Raw genomic sequence first — 19,665 nt, forward strand, 5'->3', positions numbered from 1 at the left:
AGTAAAAATGGCAAGTTGGCATCCTCCGACTCACAAACTGTATGAGCAAAGTTATAGGGAACATGTCACAAAATTATGCTGCTGCTAATTGTTTATTTGGTTGATATTTATATTTGTTCTTGTACACAGAAAAAAAGAAGAAGAGAAGAAACTATTTCTAGTTCTTTATATAAAGAGGTGGAAGGAGCACTTTACTCAAATAGAAATTATATTTAAATTTCACTGTTGTTTCATAATGGGGGTAAATATTGAAATTGTTCAAGTGGTAAAGATAAAGCTGCATTAATCACTAGTTTGCACATTAAATGAAACGGAGTTGGTGGAGATACAGTCCCAGTTAAAAGGGGAGCAAATATTGGGCAGGAAACAACTCCATGTTATCAGTTTATAAGCTGATCACATCTCAGGGCTGTATGTGTCTATCAGATTTTTTCAGGAGTAACTGATTAATATAACAGAAATAATATTTGTTTACTTTTCTTTGGAAGATTTCTGAAAGTTAAAAAGACAAAAAAAAAATTAAAACAGTATGTGAGAACACTATTTGTGGATCCCTTCTTTCTTAATCAGAAAAATCACAGCTTTCGAACGTTTAATAGGGTACGAAACTATTTTGATGAACCTCTCATGTGTTAACAAATTTAATTTTTGAAAATGACTATAGTTAGAGTGCACATGCTATTCTTATGACTACCACCACTTTAGATAATATAACCACTGTTATAAGTGTTGCATCTATACCGCTGTGAATCTACAGTTACATAACTATGTTATAGGCCTATATTTGGCCTGAAGTATAACTGAGTTAAATGCTTTTGGGAATCAGTGATCCTGTAGTGATCCTCAGGGCTTGATGGTGAAGGACGCCTGGCCAGAGACCTCCCTGAGGGCAGGACAGTCCAGAGTAGCCATTACCCTGGTGGAGCAGGCCCTCTGCGGAGTGAAAAGCTCTGTCCAGGTCAGGGAGGAGCCTCCTGGGATCATACTAAAACCAGAAAGGACAGAGTTAGATACCAGCAGGACAGGGCTGGCAGCTGTAATTTGTTACATAGTAAAGGGCATTTCACACACATTATATACACACACATTTCTTAATAATGAAATTCACACATGAATTCATGATACATCCTGAATGAGCATCTGTTTCATACCTTACATAAAGAGTGTCTTATGTAATGTGAATATTAAAACAGGAATTCAATTCAAGCAGAGGATGAAACACCGATTTCGTCTGTGCTGAGCTCACCTGTAATATTTGAACTTGGGCGGCATGATTCCAGGTCCTTCCATTCGAATGTAGACGCCCTCCAGGCTGAAGGTGAAGGGGTTTGTAAACTGCACCTTCGCCATCATCTCTTCATTCACTTTGCCTCCACCTGATATCTGAAGCACACACATCACACGGATAACTTCACAAAATCAACCGACAGAAAATGTTATTCATAAACTAAACAGTGTTGGTTTGTTCACCAGTCAACTGATTATTTCAGACCTCAACAACGAGTTTGGGATTGCGCAGGGTGATGACTTTCATGGCGGTGACGATCCGGCCGGTCTCCTTGATCTTCCCAGTAGCGATGAAGTGAAGGTTGGCCTGTTCTACGAGATGCCTCATGTACTGCTCTGACTGGACCACCACGATCTCCTTTGCAGCTGTAGAACATAAAAATACAATGCACCTCTGTCTGCATGTAACTTTTTCAATTATTTCTGTTTCTTTTATTCAGATCTACTAGATGATTGATGATGAAAAAGTCAACAGAGATACTTCTGTATTGGTGTATTTTTGTTGGTCATATGGTTTTTTTATTTTATTATGACAAAAGTGAATTAATAAACACTGACTTTTGTTGGGCTCAATCTTCACTGTGGGAGTTATGATCAGGAACTCAGAGCTGGTGACTCCGGTGTAATACACCACGCTCCCGCTGATGTAGATGTCCACGGTGCGCTTCTGGTCACTTCGGTTTATGAACTCCACGCTCAGCTCAAAGTTGTCGCCCACGCTTATCTCCAGGGTGGGCAGGACCAGGTCCACGTCAGCCAGAGGAGGGTTAGACTTCTCTCGTTTGCAGCCAAACTCTTCTGCTTTTTCCAGGACGGTTCGCTCCTCTGTGCTGCCTGGATTGGATTATTGAAATGCATTTTTGGATTTGTATTTCTATGTTTCAAAAGGATAATAAAGTTTGCATTAGGTTTTACCTTCCTGATCATCTGCATCTGTCATATTTTGAGATATCAGGACTTTCATTTGTTGCCAAATTAAGGCCATATTTGTCATAAATGAAGCACCAAAACTGGCCCAAGTATTTGGATCCAAGCCAGAATGATGCCAACTGGAGCCTAAATCTGGCAGCAACGTAGGGGAACATGGCTCATCCGCTGGTGCCAATACTCAGCCACAATTATCCCAAATGAACTTTGTACCGGTCATTTTTGCACACTGCTTTAGAATACTGCTTTTTATAGTGGACGGATCCACCGACCTTCAGGGAACTTGTACTGATCAGTGATGTCCCGGCGGGTCGTGTCCCCGGCAGCTTTGGTCAAAACCTTGCGGCCTATGTGAGTCTGGTTCACTTTGACTGGCTCCATGGTCCCGTCTTTTCTCCGGCAATAAAACACCACATCGCTGTTGACCTGCAGGGGGAAGTGTGAGGTGAGGAAGTGTGTTTAAAAAAAACTTTTTTACACAGAGATAATGTAGTTTAAAGGCTCACCTCAGCAAACACAAAGGCAGCATCGAAGGGGAAGCACATCTCTCCATGTTTGATGGCCCGGACTGATGCAGGACCACATCTGTACATGCCTTGGTGGATAATAGGGGAAGATATTGGATATAGATGTGTCAGCAGTACACTGTGTCTGTAAATAATTAGAGTAGCAACTGATACAACTCTTAATGATCCACAGCCTGTTATTATAAATCAGCAAATATTTCATGTTATTATCATTTACCATCGCTGGTCTCCTGTGGTGTTGCATCCACAACTTGCCAACCTCCAAAGCCAGCAGGGAGATCTGGCCTGGACATGTAGCACTCATTCCAGGCGTGATAGTTCCTGACAATGACAAACATTATTTCACATTTCATTAGGAACATTTTCATCATCCTTATCTAAATTTGTACACCAGCAGGTCAAAAACGTGGTACCAGACAGAGTCTTTGGTGCGGTTTCGGTCAATCCTGCCATTCTCGTCCAGGATGATGTCAGTTTTCAGGTTTCCGTCATTGTCATGGGCGGAGAAGAAGTTGGTGACGACCCGGGATGGGATGCCCAGACAGCGCAGGACTAGGACACAGTCGCAAAACATTTAGAGAGAAGCAGAGACAGAAATCAAGGAGTGGATAGATTCCAGCAGAAGAAAAAACTGACCAGTTTCCTAAGTAAATTGAACCAAAGCATCAAAGTATCAGTCATGATGAGAATCTGTAAAATCCTCTATTCTCCGTTCTTTCCGACTTACAGCAAACATCCCTAATGAAAGGAAGCCACTTAAATCTAAGGTCAGAGAAAAGTCAAATGTGCTTTGGAAGGGAAAATGTAAAGTTCTTAGCCTGTTTGGATCCATTCAAGATCTCACAGGTGTTGAAGACTGCGGCGTAGACCCAGCACTGAGCGTAGCAGACCGGCGCATCGTTTCTGGAGTAGCTGAGCAGGATGTCTGTGCTGCCAGTCCAGGAAGTGGGCGCCACGCCATAGGTATAGTCGCCACTCCAGTTCCCCACCAACACACCATCTTCATCGTGAGAGTTCAGCTGAGTATGACAAAAATTTATGTTTTCTCTAATGAGTGTTTATCCCTGGATTTTGTGGCTATACAGGGTGATAAAGAAAAGTTATAGAGCTATTCTTCATGCAGCGAAAGAAGCAGACTTATATTTTACTTATACTAAAATTAAAAGTCTATATTTTACTTTACAGTAATATTCTATATCTATAACCGCACATCCCAGTTTCACATATGTAAAAAGATATCCAGAAATACTTTCTTACCATAGCAGAGGCCTGTCTGGTCACCTTGATGGGGTCTCCTCTGTTGGTGATGGGCATCCCAGACTTGTCCATGATGAACAGACAGGCGTCCAGGACTCCAAAGTTAAACTAGGAAAAAACAAAACAAACAAACAAACAACCAGTTCAGTCAGAAAATTTAACTGATCAAGTCTTGGAAGTCCTTGTTTTTTTTTTTTTATACTACCTGTCCATAGTTCCAGTCTCTCTCAGCGATGTCGTCGTAGGCGCCGTGGTAGATTATCCCCAATTCATTTAACACACACTCCTCTCTCTCTCGCTCATCATCCAGAAACACAGCATCATCTGTGAAGAGACAACAGGTCATGTGGATGTTTATGAATATTAAAGTGGAAAAAGGTTGTGGTTGCGAGGTCTAAACTGACCTGCCGCCCAGGGGTTGAACAGGATGTAGAGGTCTCGGCTGTCATCCCGTTTGGTCCTGCGGATGCCAAAGGGCGTCACCACAGCAACATACATGTGGTACTTCCCCACAATGCAGTTTGCTGCAGGAGTGATGCCCAAAGTGACAATGTTGTCGGATGTGTTTGTGATGCGGCCTGCCCAGGGCCCCTGACGGTCCCTAGTGGGGAATACAGGAACGTAGGTGCCCTTGCTGTACTGAGGACTGGAGCCTGGGTGAACATGCAATCCAGAATTAAGAGTTTTAAACAACTGATTGCTTTCTGCAGGATGGAAACTCACTATTTAGACCATCAGGATTACAGTATACTGGACTCACCAATGACAAACTCCACAGCAAACTTGTCTTGAGCAGAATTGTAGGGACGGTTGAAGGTGATCTTGACCTGGAACTCTTGTCCTCGTCGGACGATGAGATAGTCGGATTGGTACAACGTGGTGTGGTGAAGCATCTTGTTGCTCTCATCCAGCTTCTTCATCATGTCCACGCCGTGGATGTCAAGATACTCTGAATGGACAAAAAATTTAGGATGGTTTTGCATGGGATGTGGTGGCAGTGTTGGCCACAAAGAAACTGACCAGACTTAATGAGCCATATGCACAGGACAGCAGCAATCGATGACTCACCCCCGCCCTGCTTAGCTCTGAGTGCTGAATTGGCTTTTGTTTGAAAACTTTATTTTTTGTGTTTCTACCTTAATGGTAACCCTGCTGTGCAATATCTCTGCCCTAATTTCACTTCAGCTGTTCATTTGTTTTCTAATTTACCACAAAATGTGCAGATGTTGCATTCCTAAATTCCTGTCACATCTGGATATCTCTCTGTTCGCAGCTGTCTGACAGTAATACGGGCTGTGGGGTAGTGACAAGCTGCAGAAAGTGAGCAGAGTTTATCGTGTTTGGATGTCAGTCATGTGTCAGTCACGCACAAAAACCTACTGGAAACTGTGTCATTGCTGGGAAAAGGTCTTTATCTTCTCCCACCAAGACACTCTGTGACACATATGACAATGTTTCTCCCTCACCAGTCAGAGGTGGAAGTCCTCTCGGGCCCAGTACACCAAAGTGCTCAAACTCGGGGATGTCCGTTGTGTCAGAGTTGGAGCTGGCAATGGGAATTGCGGTGCGGCCACGGTTTGTGACCTTGGGACGGGGTCCAGTGGGTGGAGGGGGGGCAGGAGAGGGGGTTGGGGTGGCATCTTGGTCAGACATGGTGGTGATGGTTCAGGTTGGATGATCCCTTGAAGGACTGGAAGAGGAGAGAGGGTATAGAATAATAAATAATAAAAATAAAATGCAACCTCCTCACCTTTGATGTCATGTCTAAAATATTCTTGCAGTTTGTGTCTGTAGTTTCTCTATGCACCTTCTAAAGGCTGAATTGAATTAAATCAGCAGTTTCAAATACTTTTATATCACAAGTGGTTTCCATGTGTGTTTGTGGGTTGGGGTAGAGGGGAGTTTGCAGTCACTCCCCTTCCTGTAAGATGCCAGTAAAGAAAGATGCTATTAGTGTTTGGTGTTTATTTTCACTTCACAAATATTGTCTTGTGTTTTTGCGGTGACAGAGACAGGAACATTAGTTTTAACACAGAGCATTAATCATGTCTATTAAAAGACAAAGTTATGTACAACTGGCAAATGACAGAGTCATTCCCGGTCATGGAACCGCAGCAGTCGAACAGGTTTTTCTGTTGTGTGATAAGTGTGAAAAGTGTCCACTACTGCTAATATAAATATGAATTTACTGAATCCTGTAGGTTACATTGGACTTGATGTTACTGTGAAAACATCTGCATTACATGTGGGCCAACGGTGGTTAAGGTGAAAACAGAGCTTTCAGTGTGCTAAATGATGACTCATGCAGCCAAACATCATCCCAAACTTCTCTCCTCATTCAGCACACACCCACATTATGCAACACTGAGCCATTTTTCTCAGGCAGGTGTTCGTACCGCAAACTTACTACACACTGTGCACCCTGCAAGCATCTTATGAAAACAAACGTTGTGTATTTAATGGTTAAATCAGTCTTGCCACATACTTACATAATCATCATGGCAGAAACTTCATGCCTCTCTGACCTGCAGTGGCAGCCCGCTCCGCCTCTTGAAAGCAGGTTTTAGATAGACCCCATGTGGGCTGAAGGGTTGGTGCAATTTTAGTTCTGTTTCATGTTTTGTGGCTTTTATGAGTCACACTGAGTACACTGAGGGTCTTTGTTGACATTGAACTGATGTGTTCACACCCAGGGCTAAGTTTGAATCCAACCATTTTTTTTAAATTGCCACATCGGTCAGTTAGGTTTTTTTGGTTTATTGTTTTCACCTTTATAGACTCTTTTAATCTCTTTGGTCAGCCATGAATGGAAATAACTTGTTACGCAGACAAAGTCCAATGTTTCCACTTGTGGCTACAACCAATAATTATTTGTATTTGATTTTATTTGATATAAAAACAATAATTCTCAAATTATCACATTATTAAAAAACAACTGTTGTAACCACTGGTCTATTAGTTTTAGTTTGAGTGAGATGATTGAAAATATAGCGCTGCCATGTAACAAAATCTTAGGTGTAAGAAAAATGCATCAAAAACAGACATGACATGTTTGTTTCTCCAAAATAGTTTTAAACATTGCACAAGAACTGCAAAACTTTCCAAATGACTCTCAGATGTATTAACTAATAAATCTGCATTTTCACATCTGGAAGATATAAACACAAACAATGTTACCAAACTGCTAAGGAATTTTAGTGCAATTAAAAGGCTGAACCACAGCAGAGCTTTTACTTACGAACGTGTGTCTTCGAATATTTGAATGCGGAGTGGACGCACCTCAGGTGAAGTTGGAGAGAGAAGCTGATGTTGGTTGAGTCAGGCTGCTGCTGCTGCTCCGTCCGGGAGTCCTTTGCTTCTGCTTATATACCCTACAGGGGCAAGGAAGAGCTATCTGTGTGTGTGTGTGCGCGTGTATGTGTGTGTGTATTTAAGACCTCTGCGGGGAAATAGTGTTGTCGTGGGTGTAACTGGTCCGTCTAACTTGGGAGCAGGATGTGGAATCTACCATCTCTGCACAAACCACAGCTGGATGGGGCTCGGACAGATAAAGTCACAGACTGGCCGAGTCTCATTCGAGAAGTCCCATGGGACTCAGTTTGATAAACACACACATTCAGTGTACTGAAATTATTATCTTCATCTTATGAGGAGGAGGAGGAGACAGTCTGTTTTCTTTGTCTTTTTCTTTGTCTTTCTGTCTTTTTCTAATTTTCCATCACTTTGGTTCACATTGAAATATCCCAACAACTGTACTATTTTCTACAGGCATTCGGGTTCCTGTCAGTAAAAACTTGCATCCATCCACAGAGGAAACGCACGCAAGCAGAAGGAGAACATGCAAAATCACACAGAAAGGCCCCGGCCGGCCTGAAGGTTAGAAACCAGAGCATTCTATGAGACAACAATGCTAAGCCCTGCACCGTTGTGTTGCCCCAAATACTGTACATCTCATCCCATTTCCATCAGTATCAGCTGTACATTTTGCAAATGTTGCTAAACTAAAACGAGGAAAAGATGACCTAGCTAGCCACCACAGTTCCCCAACTATTCTTTAAGTATACTGCATGGACAAGTGACTGTCAGTTTGAGGTGTGACTATTTCTGTTACTCCTGTCACTGTTGCTACTACATTGCTTCCTCTGTACCTTATTACTAAGACAGCTTTCAGCATTCACTCTACATTATATACGGTTTTCTTTTCCATATTGGCACTGAAACTGTATTGAAGGGTTGTAAAAAGCAAGAAATGAGTCCAATCACAATAAAAAGGCATAAAAAGTCCCACAGCTGAAGAGCCAGCGGAGCCACCACACTGCTTGTGCCAAAGATTTCCTTTTCCCTGATTCACTCAATCAAATGCAGCTACCAAGAATTTCCATCAGTAAGTTTCCATCAGTACCCAAAACATGAACATAAAATACAGTTTAATTTCCCTCCAAAGCAGAGAGCTCCTTATGTTTAGAAATGATTGACTTTATTGGACGTGCAACCTTTACTTTGAAAGCTATTCCAAGTCTGCAACAGATGTGGAAACAAGCCAAGAATAACCATATACTGCACTGTGGGTTTCTATGTTTCCCATTTCCAACATCAGCACTTATCTTCTTGATTGATCAGTTAATTTCAGGGGCAAACTAATCAGCAAATGCCAATGCAAATGTATATGTTACGCTGACAAGACCAAGTAAGGGGCTTCAGCATTGATGGCAGAATTTTTGGGGGCTGTTTTTTTTTTTTTTTTTTTTAATTTCATGACATTGAATCTTTTAGAGACCAGGCAGCCTCATATTTGGAGGGAAGTGCTGCTGCTCCAGGGATTGCAATAAAAAGTAATTCATTTGACATTTACAAAAAGCAGCACACATGTGAAAAGGCTCTCCATCATGGTAATATTCACCGAACACTTAACAGACCTCAAAACAACTCTGCTTGGCATAATGGCTACAAATCAATACGACTGATTCAGTCCTTTCCATAAACAGGGTTTGTTTTTATTAACCCTGACTGCCGCTGAAGGAAAGCGTGAATCATAAAGGACGTGATCTAATGTGTGTGTTTTTGTGTCTTCATGGCACAGGCGGGACTGGACATGAGCACATGTTGTACCATGCATGCAGCCAGGGACGCCGCACAGTCATGGTGCAGTGACAGCAAGCAGCTCTGACCACACACATGATGAAAGGATGCTGGCTCTTCACACAATACAACGACTGTTAGGAAACAAATTTATCTCTACATTAGTTCATGATGAATTACAGCTACGGAGCTCATCAGTCATTAGCTGATCTGTTTTGCTCTTTCTGGTGTTGATTTAGAATTTACTGTGTTAACAACAAATACCACAAAACCAAAACTGTTGGAATAAAAGTACAGTCACAGGCATCGTACTGTGGAAAAGTAAGGCGTTATCTATTTACAGAAATAAAGCATACTGAACAAATAAATGAGCAAAATACGGTACTAGGGGGCATCTTTGTTCTACATGATGTCAAACACGTTAAATAATCTTTTAAAAATTATAAATTACAGAAAAAATTAAGAGTTTTGCATTTTGCAAAAACTACTCAACACTGCTGTTTGCTCACACTGTCCTTTAAAATACACAGGCAGCTCAGTCTCAGGAAGGAACTCTTCACCACAAGGCTAAGTTAGCTCTGTACCTCTTTGCTTCTACGGAGAGGAAATAGTGCCACACATTTACCACAGGACAACGTCTGACAACAACATGCTCTGCAGCTCATCTTTGAAGCCTGCATGCGTGTGCCAGCATGCATACACTTGTTCTGTATATGTACAACATACGCACACATGAATAAATCTTTGCAGCTGTGTGCAACATGCATGTATACGTCTGTGTGTGAACGACACATGTTCTGCAAACATATGCATGTCCAACTGTGTCTTAAAAGCTCACCACGCCATTTGTTAACTTCCTGTCATCTTAAATGAGTGCATGATAGAAAACCACAGGTGGGTCACGTGACAAGGGCAAGTCTTCCACCTTCTGTCTTCAGTTTGTGCAGCACGAAGCCTCGTTTTAGATCAATTGAGTATCAGTGTGTTTCTGTTCTCTTTTGCAATGACGCTGAAGAAATTCTTCCTGTAAAAGACACACAGGAACTAAAAAGAGGAAGGGGAAGGACGAGAGTAAAAACTGAACACAGAGGTGATGGACACGACAGATGAGAACTGCAGTCCGAGCACCGTGGTGAATAGTGGTGAGTCTACTGTCAAACTCTTCCTCTTTTGTTTTCTATAGATTTGAAATGAGCTTGTAAAGCTGCCCTTTATTCTAAAGCAACAACAAAGTGGATAACACAAGTTTGTGGAATTGCCTGTTCAGGTATTTCACAATAAAAACATAAAAAAATTACAAGAAAAGTATAACAATCCAGTTGTGGTTATCAAAGTTAAACAATGAAAACGAATTCAGGTATAAAGCAGAGAGTGGACGACTGATTATTGTGACACTTTTGTGTTTTGTGTCATTCAGTTTATCCGGTGCGGTGTACTGAAGAGGTACTTCTCCCTGCCTTCACAGATGAGAGTCTGCAGGCCGCCATGGCCTCACAACACCCTCCCGCTTCAAAGAGCGTCCCTAACCCTCTCCCAGAAATTAGACTGGTCCTCCTGGGTCGGAAAGGAACTGGGAAGAGTGCGGCAGGAAACACCATCCTGGAAGGAGGGTTCGAAAGCGGGAAGCCCACGGAGGAGTGTGTGAAAAGGCGAGCTGTTGTGGAAGGGAGAAAAGTCATGGTGGTGGACACACCTGGGTGGGAGTGGTACTACCCGCTCAACAGCACCCCCAACTGGGTGAGGAGAGAAACTTTACGGAGTGTATCGCTTTGTCCACCGGGACCCCACGCTGTGCTTCTAGTAGTTCGGTCCTGCGCCTCAGTGAACGATGCCTACATCATGGAGATAGAGGAGCACCTGGAGCCACTGGGAAAAGACGTTTGGGAACATACCATGCTGCTGTTTACCAGGGGGGACGAACTGGGACTGACTACTATGGAGCAACGGATTCTAACGAGCGGCTTGGCCCTCCAAAGACTCCTCCGGAAGAGTGGGAACAGATATCATGTCCTGAACAATCGGAGTAAAGGAGATGGAGCACAGGTTAAAGAGCTGATAAGGAAGCTGGAGCAAATGGTGGACGGGAAGAAAGATGGAAAGAGTCATTTGGAGATGGGTAATTCAGTTCTGTTGGGTTTGGAAGCAGATGGGAAGAGGAGAGCCAGGGAAAGGAGGAAGAAACAGAGGCAGATGGAGGCACAGATGCAGAGAGAGACCATCAAAGCTGCTGTCACGAGTGAGTTCTTCTGTTCGCTTGATTTATAAAACATTTCAAGTCCTCTGAAGTACATGACATCATTTCATGTCATAATAAGACACAAACTGTGTAGTGCCACGTTTTAATACAGATTTTACAAAACATGGAAAATCTACAGATCTCTTTTACGGTCATTTAGCCTCATTACATTAGTTGTATATCATTTCCTGTGTGTTTTTGAATTTAACTTGAAAATGATTGCTACTGTTCGTATGTGTCTGCTGGGTCAGGTGAAGAAAGTCAAACATCTGGCTTGTTAAGACCCCAATATTTTTATCAGGAGTTGCTGAAGACCACAATAGAGAGAAAAAGAGGATGAATTTTACACATTAGCCAAAACAGTTTTGTAAACGAATTAAATAGTTGATTGATTGAGTAAAAACAGTTAATTTCACGGAAAAATCTGTACCTTTGTCCTTGCCAGATGATGGTCCACAGGGTTCCGAGTTGGATGCTCATCAGTCTTTCTCCAAAGCTTCCCGACGTCTGCACGAAGTCAGACTGGTTCTCCTGGGTGAGCGTGAAACAGGAAAGAGTTCTGCTGGGAATACTATCCTGGGAAAAAATGACCTCTTCCAAGTGGGGACAGTAACTGAGGAGTGCATCCGTCAACAAGCGGAGGTGTCCATGCGGCTGGTGACGATGGTGGACACACCGGGCTGGGAGGCAGGCGCAGCAGGTTCTACACCGGAGAGGGTGAAGAGGGAAATTGTTGGTAGTGTGGTCATGTGTCCACCAGGGCCCCATGCAATCCTGCTGACTCTGAGAGTGGATACACTGGTAAAAATGGGACATGTGAGAGAACATCTGGAGCTTTTGGGTGAGGGTGTATGGAGACACACTATCTTGCTATTCACCCACGGCGATCAACTTCGAGAGGGGGTGGATATTGAGCAGCACATCCAGGGTGGGGGCAGGGACATGCAGTGGCTGCTGGAGAAATGCCGGGGCAGATACCATGTCATCAGCAACTTAGATGGAGGAGGAAGAGGAAGTGAAGGCCCCACCAAGGTGACAGAGCTCCTGGAGAAAGTGGAAAAGATGGCAGCAACAAACAGGTGTGAGGCTTTTTCCACCCTGGTTCAGGACGTCCGGGATCTGAGCAGACAAAGGAACGAAAAGTTCAACCAGCGCCTGAAGGACATGGGAGATAAAATGGTTCGTCAGGCAACAGAGTTGAAGAACATGAGAGACAGGGAGATGAAGAGCATCAGAAGACTCTTTGATTGGAAGAGGAAGGTAAAATCACCTGGGAAGGCTGACATTCAAAGGGAAGAAGAGGAAGACGAGGACAGAAGGGCTGGTGAAAGGAAGAATGATATTGGCGAGCTAGAAGAGAGGATACGATGGCTGACAGAGGATAAAGAGAGGGAAATTCAGGATCTGAACATAGAAAACGAGAGAAACCGTGTAGCACTAAACCAAAGTAGAAAAGAAAGGGACGAGACAATGCTTAACCTGGGGCTAAGAGAGAGAGAGATTGAGGAGCTGAAAGAAAGAATTGACGAGCAGCAACTGAAGCTGCTCGACCTTGAACGTGCCGCTGTAGAAAATGAACATGAGAGAAAAAAGTGGGAGGATGCCTTTGGAGCGAAGAAACAAGAACTGAGGAAAGAAGTGGAGAAACTGGAGGAAACTATTGAGCTGCACAAGAAAGAAAAAGCAAAGTGGATTGAAAAAGCTGATTCTTTAAAAGTTGAAATGGACGAGACCAAAAGACACTACAATGCTGTTCTTGAGAAACAACAAGAAGAAAATAACAGGGAGATAACAAAGCTGGAAGAAAACCTAAAAAAGGAGATGGAAACAAAATTGTCTGAAAAAGACAAAGAGCAGGACGAACTGAGAAAGAAAGCCTCAGAGGAAAAGCAGATGGCTCTCGAAAATATTAAACAGTATGAAAAAGATATGGAAAGGAAAGTTGAAGAAATGAAATCACAACACAAGAAAGAGCTGGAGAGAAAAATGCAAGAAAAAGAAACAGCAGTACAAGACATTAAACTGCAGCATCGAGAGGAGATGGCCCGAAAAATCAGTGAAATAGAAAAAATGACAGAGGCAGCGAAAGTTCAACACCAAATAGAAATTGATCAGACTTTGAAAGAAAAGGCTCATGATATGCAAAGGATCAAACAGCTGTATGAAAAGGAAATAAGGGTCATACAGCAGGAAAGCCAGAGGCAGATTGCAGATCTGAGAGAGCAGTTTGCAAAAGAAAATGAGGAACATCTGCAAGCAAAAAAGAAATATATAGCAGAGCTAGAACAAAAGTATCAGGCTCAAATAAAAGAAAAAATGCTAGAAAATGAAAAAGACAAGGAAATGATTCATCTAAATCACAAAAACGACGTGGCACAAAAGATGCAACAGAAACATAAAGAAACAGAAGCCTTAAAACTGCAGCATCAGGAAGAAATGGCAAGAAAAATCAATGAAATGGAAAAACTGATGGATGCAATGAGGGCTGAACATCAGAAGGAAATAGAGAGAAAAGTGAAAGAAAACAAGGAAGATATACAAAGGGTACAGCAACAGTACTTGGAAAAAATAAAGGAAATAGAGGAAGAAAGAAAAAGAGAGACTGACGAGAAGAAAGAACAGTTGGCAAAAGAAACTGAGAAACAACTGCAGGAAAGACGAACCGAGATAAGAGAGTTAGAACGAAAATATATCACCCAAATAGAAGAAAAGGTCCTGGAAAATGAGAAAGAGAAGGAAAAGATTAATCAAAACAATGAAAAATACATTTTGGAAATACTGCAAGAGAGAGACAGACTAACAGAAGAGTTAAAACGTCGGCACAGTGATGAAATCGAAGAAAAGATGCAAGAAAGTGAGAAGGAGAAACAAAGATACAAGAAAGAGATGGAGAGAACGGTGGAGGAAAGGGAAAAAGAGATTGAGGAGATGAAACTGAATGCCAAAGAACTTAAGGAAAAGCTGGAGCAAAAGGAAGAGAAAGAAATGAATCATTTAAATTACAAGAAAGAAACAGAGCAAAGACTGAACGAAAAGGAAAAAGAAACTGAGGAGATCAAACTAGAGGTCAAAGAACTGAAGGAGAAACTGCAACAAAAGGAAGAGACGGAAATAGACCATTTAAAATACAAGAGAGAAATGGGGCAAAGACTAGAAGGAAAAGAACGAGAAATGGAAGAGATGAAAGAACATTTAAAACAACTCGAGCAAACCCTGCGACAGACAGAAGAGGAAAGAGAAAGGGATCAATTAAATCACAAGAGACAGATGACGCAGAAACTACAAGAAACAGAACGGGTGATAGAAAAATTGAACCAGCACATAAATGATATTGAAGAAATTCTGCAACGAAAAGAAGAAGAGAGAGGAGAAATTATTCTAAGCCAAAAGAAAGAGGCAGAGCAACGACTGCAAGACAGAGAGAGAGAGATGGAGGAGAGGAAACTACAGCTTTTAAACGAAGTGGAGAGAAAGCTAAAAGAAAAGGAAACTGAGATTGAAGGTATTAAACACCAGGCCGACTCCAGGGAGATGAGATGGAAGGAAGAGCAGAAGAAGAAGGATGAGAAAACAGAAAATGAGATGAACAAGATGATAGAAATCCTTGACAAGAAAACTAAAGAAATAACACAAGCACAGTGTCTTCTTGCACAGAGAGACAGTGAGGTGGATGAGGCAAAAAAGACATGTGCAAACTACTTAGAAGTAATTGAAGATTTGAAAGAAAGCAATAAAAACCAGAGCTCCAGTATCATTGAGATACAGCAACGTCACACAGAGCAGGAGAGGAAAAAAGAGGCTGACATGATGGAAAAACTGCAGGAAAAAGAAGAGGAGCTGGAGCACCTGAGGCAAAGAGACAGAGAAAACGAGAGAGAGATCATCCAGCTGAGGCTAACAATCGAGCAAACAAAGTCAGAGCTGAACAATCTCGCCAAGAAGATGGAAAAGGAGATGACAAGCATGATTCAGGAATATGAAAAGGAGGTTGCAAGAAGAGACGAGAACATCGAATCAGTTGCAAAAGAGAAGGACGATGCAATAACTCGTTTGAAGGAAGAAAGTCGGCAGAAATACGAGGAAAGTCAAAAGAGAGTTGGGGAGCTTCAGGAGCAAAATGAGAAGATGAGAAAGGAGACAGACAATCTCAAAATAAAGTATGAGGAGCTGAAGAAGGAGAGCGAGGAGGAAGTTAGGAATCATCTCAGAGGATTTGAAGAGCAGGTAAAGAGCAAAGAATCTGAAATCCAAATAGTTCTTAAAGAGAGAGATCTGGAGGTTCTGGCATTAAAAGAGGAAAATGACAAACTGCAAGTAGAGATAGAAAGGATGAAAGACAGAGACGACGAGGCAAACATGAAGATGAATGAGCTGAGAGAGCATTTTGAGAAACAGCTGATTGAGAAACAAAGTGAGTTCAGAATTAAGGATGAGGAGATTGAACAGAAATTCTTAAAAAGGGAAAAACAAGTAAGGGAGAGGGAACAGGGGCTGAGTAGGAACGAAGAAGAGCTGAGCAAAAGAGGACTCCAGTTGGATGCAAAAGAGGTAGAGCTTGTTGAAAAAGAGGTAAAGCTTGAAAGTAATGAACAGGAACTCAGAAAACTGAAAGAGAATCTGGAGAAACAAGTAAAACAGCAAGAGAGAATAGATCAATACGAGCAAGATGTGAAAATGAGAGCACAGAATATTGAGAAAAAGGAAAGGGAGCTAGAAAGCTTGCTTAGAGCTCTGGAAGGTAAACAAAGAGAGCTAAGCTCTCACGGACAAGATCTTCAGCAGAAGGTAAAAGGGCTGAAAGACCAGGGGAAAGAATTAAAAGACATGGAGCACTACTTAAAAAATGAAGAGCAGGAGTTGCTCAATTGGAAGTCAGAGCTGCAGATGCGAAATGAACATGTAAACTCTACAACTCAGCAGTTAGATGAGATGGGGAGAGACTTGGCTTTGCTGAAAGAAGAACTTCACAAAAAGGAGAAAAATTTAAAGATCTTGCTCAACAAACTGGACAAATGGGAGCAGAATCTTGAAGCACGAGAGGCAGAATTACGTGAAAGAGGGCAAAGAGACAGACAACATGAGGCTCACGACAACATGAGAGTCCATGAGGTGGATTTTTTCAGTCTGGAAGACGCAGCTGAGAGCTCAGAGGACGATGTCCATATGATGTACCAAGAGGTCAGTGAGAGAAGGGAAAAGGGAAGAGGAAAAGAGTCAGATAAAGGAGAAAGCACAAAGGATGGGGAGGATCAGACGATGGAAACAGCATCGTCAGCTGCAGAGAGCAATAACTGTCACCTTGAAACACTAAAAGATATAGAGATGGCTGATGAAATGGAAGGGGTGAGAGGAAGAGGGTTAGAGATGAATAAGAAAAATGGCAGAGAGGAACTGGAAAGGGAAAGGGTTATCAGTGATTTGAGGTTGTTTTCTCAGAGTCAGGGTCACAGAACTTCAAACAACAAAGACTCTCCTGGGTCAGATTTGAGGGTGGTGGTGTTAGGGGAGTCCTGGTCACCTCTCTCCCCACCTGGAGTCACCATCCTGGGTGGAGAGGCCTCCGAACTTGATGGATCTACCTTCCGGTCTTGGAAAGGTCAGATAGCTGGGAGACACCTCGCGGTTGTAGAGCCGCTAGGTTTGAGGTGGCGAGATGGACCAGACCCAACAAACACATTGCAGAGGAAAAGTCTTCTCGACAGTATCTCCTGGTGTCGCCCAGGACCTCACGTCGTCCTCCTGGTCATGCCGGCCTTCTTAACCTGCACACGGAAGTACAGGAGAGCTGTGGAGGAGCACATGAGTTTGTTTGGGGGAGAGATCTGGCAACGCACCCTGGTGTTGTTCACATGGGGGGAAACTCTAGGGGTGAGTGCGGAGCAGCACATCCTGAGGAATGGGGAACTGATGGGGCTTGTGGAGAGATGTGGGGGCAGGTATCATGTGCTGACCAGCAAGAACACCCACTCTGTCATTGAAGGATTGTTTGAAAAGTTGGAGGGTGTAGTGGCTTTGAACAGCGGAGAACAGTAATGAGACTGTGTAAAATTTATAATGTAAATACTGTTATGCTGTTGTGTGAATATGTTCCAATAAATTTATGGAAGAAGTACTCAGATCTTTAATTTCAGTAAAACTATTAATATCACAGAATAAAAATTCCCCTTTCCAAGTAACAGAACTGCATTTTAAGTAAAAGAATATATCAATTTTAGTCCAGCAGATCTCAACTGGCTTTCTTTGGTTAAATTTTGGATACCCACAAGACAAAAAAAAAACTGAAAACCTGGTTTAATCCTGAACAGTGTGACCAGTAACTATGGTTGACAAATAAATAAAAAGGAATAAACAAGTAATAACAGTAAAGTAAAAAGTAATAATATTCTTCTCTGAGATTTAGTAGAACATAAGTATATAAGTATAAGTTCCTCAAACTTGTACATAAGCACAGAACTTGAAACCTGCTTAATGAATGATTCGTATAAATATCCATTAATTATTCATTACTTTAACAAAAAAAAAAAAAAACATAAAATTCTGAATGAACTGCAGACCCAACATGATTTTTCAGACAAATCTTAGCTGATCTACTCTTTCTCCACAAGATGGGGACCTTGTGTCAGTGTAGAGTTGACTGAGCACCAAGGCAATCAGTGTTGAAAGTCACTGATGACAAGGAGTTGATGGTGAAAGTATAGTGAAGCTAGTCAAATATATTTTTTTAACCATGTTTTACAATTTTCTGTGTAAATGGCTACTTTTAAAAGGAAGAGTACACAAAGCCTGACTAGCAGGCCCGTGCTTCTTCTTGACTGGAGGTATTTCAGGAGAACCAAACCATCTCGCAATTATAACCCCAGGGAGCCTCCCGCATGCTGAGAGGACTCCTGCTTTGACAAGTAAATTATGACTCTTGATGAGAGGAGTACAGCTTTCTCAGAATGCAATTTTTGACAGCCAGGAAAATGCGGGTGGATACATACAACAACTTCCATCATCTGCGGAGCCAGATGCAACATCCAAAAACACTCGTGTGCAATCATCAGGCTAATAATTATGGAGTGTGAGTGCTGGTCTGTATCTAACATGGCAGCAATGTTTTTTAATCTGTCCATTCAATGTGAGCTGCCTTTAGAGGCAAAATGAGAGGGTGTTGTGTCAAGATGGAGCCCTGCTTCTTTGATCATCTCCACGGGGTGGGACCGTTTTCAAAGCGTCTGGGGAGAAATTAAGAAAAAAAAAGTTGTCAAATTGCAGCTGATGCAGACATAATTTTCATACATTTTAGTATAATGTTTCAAAGATATCAGGTATCCAACACAAACTCAGCCGTAATATGTCATAAGCATTTTCAGATCCTTAGATTTATCATCACATATCTCATTTATAGTATCACAACACTTGATTTATTGATTATAAGCTTGGATTGATTACATGGTGCATTGATTACAAAGAGCTGGTTATTAATGGATTAGTTTAAAAAATGTTTTAAGCGGTTTGAAGTTTCAACCTCGTCAACTCTGCAAGACAAAAACTTTTGAATGCATCATTAAAACACGTTTCACAGGCAGACAGGCAGGAAAGGGGTAGTTCGACATTTTGGGAAGTACGCATGTTCGCTGTACTGCTGACAGTAAGATGATAAGATCAATACTTCTCTCGTGTATGACCAGTAAATATGAAACTACAGCCAGCAGCCTGCTAACAAAGTGACTGCTGCACATAACAATGACGTGAGAGCGGTGTCAGCTTTCGCATCATCATCTCCACAAAATATTAAACTACTGGTTTAAAATGAAATACATTGTGTCCCTAATGACTGTGGACATTTTATTGCTTGAATTAAGTACTGGAAAAGGAAAACACAGAATCTGTGGATATTTGAAAGCAAGAAAGAAAACGAAAGCAAGAATGTTAAACGTTAAATTACAGGGAAAAAAAAGACATTTCTTAACCCCAGAGAGATGCACTGATGATCTAAAAGTTTGTTAATACCGAGGTCGGAGAGGTTCAGGCATGAGGATTTAGAAATTACAAGCATGTAAAAATGTGTGTGTGCGTTTTTTTTTTAAAGCAAACTATGATCTCAAAAGCCATCACACGCTTTCTTCTTTTCATTCAAGGACGTTTAGGAAACAAAAAAAATCACCACCATATCTGTGAGTTCGAAGGTGAATCCTTGTACCACATCAGCATTGTCACGCTGAATGGTGCAAACAGTGAATGATAAAACCACTCTTGGGCACTCATTTCGGTTTTAGCCGGCATTAGTTCAGATTAAGGCAACATGGTAACCCTAATTTATCTTTATTTTGAGCCTTTTAAGGTCCTGAATTAGGCTTTTTGGGAAAT

At 41.9% G+C, this 19,665-nt stretch overlaps 2 protein-coding genes across 4 annotated transcripts; one reads left to right on the forward strand and one right to left on the reverse strand.

Moving 5' to 3' along the window:
* Window positions 1–843: 843 nt before the first annotated feature.
* Window positions 844–7,461, reverse strand: f13a1b (coagulation factor XIII, A1 polypeptide b). 2 transcript variants are annotated; one of them, XM_041031558.1, is made up of 15 exons: window positions 7,278–7,461; window positions 5,465–5,688; window positions 4,759–4,947; window positions 4,403–4,651; window positions 4,204–4,322; window positions 3,999–4,106; window positions 3,586–3,760; window positions 3,155–3,293; window positions 2,959–3,062; window positions 2,721–2,809; window positions 2,487–2,640; window positions 1,846–2,121; window positions 1,493–1,653; window positions 1,247–1,383; window positions 844–985 (listed from the first exon to the last, which is right to left on the reverse strand). In XM_041031558.1, exons 2-15 carry the CDS (start codon window positions 5,649–5,651, stop codon window positions 844–846), a joined length of 2,229 nt encoding a protein of 742 aa, XP_040887492.1. In that variant the 5' UTR covers window positions 5,652–5,688; window positions 7,278–7,461. The 2 variants fall into 2 exon arrangements, with proteins under 2 accessions (XP_040887492.1, XP_040887491.1); XM_041031557.1 differs by having other exon boundaries at window positions 7,237–7,461.
* A 2,565-nt stretch (window positions 7,462–10,026) lies between these two features.
* On the forward strand, window positions 10,027–17,899 carry si:dkey-185m8.2 (trichohyalin). 2 transcript variants are annotated; one of them, XM_041031554.1, is made up of 3 exons: window positions 10,027–10,219; window positions 10,495–11,313; window positions 11,759–17,899. In XM_041031554.1, exons 1-3 carry the CDS (start codon window positions 10,171–10,173, stop codon window positions 17,344–17,346), a joined length of 6,456 nt encoding a protein of 2,151 aa, XP_040887488.1. In that variant the 5' UTR covers window positions 10,027–10,170; the 3' UTR covers window positions 17,347–17,899. The 2 variants fall into 2 exon arrangements, with proteins under 2 accessions (XP_040887488.1, XP_040887489.1); XM_041031555.1 differs by having other exon boundaries at window positions 10,543–11,313.
* The last annotated feature ends 1,766 nt before the right edge of the window (window positions 17,900–19,665 follow it).

This window comes from Toxotes jaculatrix, chromosome 23 (assembly GCF_017976425.1).
Source record: "Toxotes jaculatrix isolate fToxJac2 chromosome 23, fToxJac2.pri, whole genome shotgun sequence".
NCBI classification, from domain to species: Eukaryota; Metazoa; Chordata; class Actinopteri; family Toxotidae; genus Toxotes; species Toxotes jaculatrix.

Excerpts from the sequence above, each read along its gene's own strand:
- f13a1b (XM_041031558.1), bottom strand. The coding sequence starts at position 5,651 with ATGTCTGACCAAGATGCCACCCCAACCCCCTCTCCTGCCCCCCCTCCA. Across the intron at positions 4,323-4,402 it reads GTTCAACCCCTGGGCGGCAG|ATGATGCTGTGTTTCTGGAT; the intron begins GTCAGTTTAGAC and ends GTCTCTTCACAG. Across the intron at positions 4,107-4,203 it reads GAGACTGGAACTATGGACAG|TTTAACTTTGGAGTCCTGGA; the intron begins GTAGTATAAAAA and ends GTTTTTTCCTAG.
- si:dkey-185m8.2 (XM_041031554.1), top strand. The coding sequence starts at position 10,171 with ATGGACACGACAGATGAGAACTGCAGTCCGAGCACCGTGGTGAATAGT. Across the intron at positions 10,220-10,494 it reads GAGCACCGTGGTGAATAGTG|TTTATCCGGTGCGGTGTACT; the intron begins GTGAGTCTACTG and ends TGTGTCATTCAG. Across the intron at positions 11,314-11,758 it reads CATCAAAGCTGCTGTCACGA|ATGATGGTCCACAGGGTTCC; the intron begins GTGAGTTCTTCT and ends TGTCCTTGCCAG.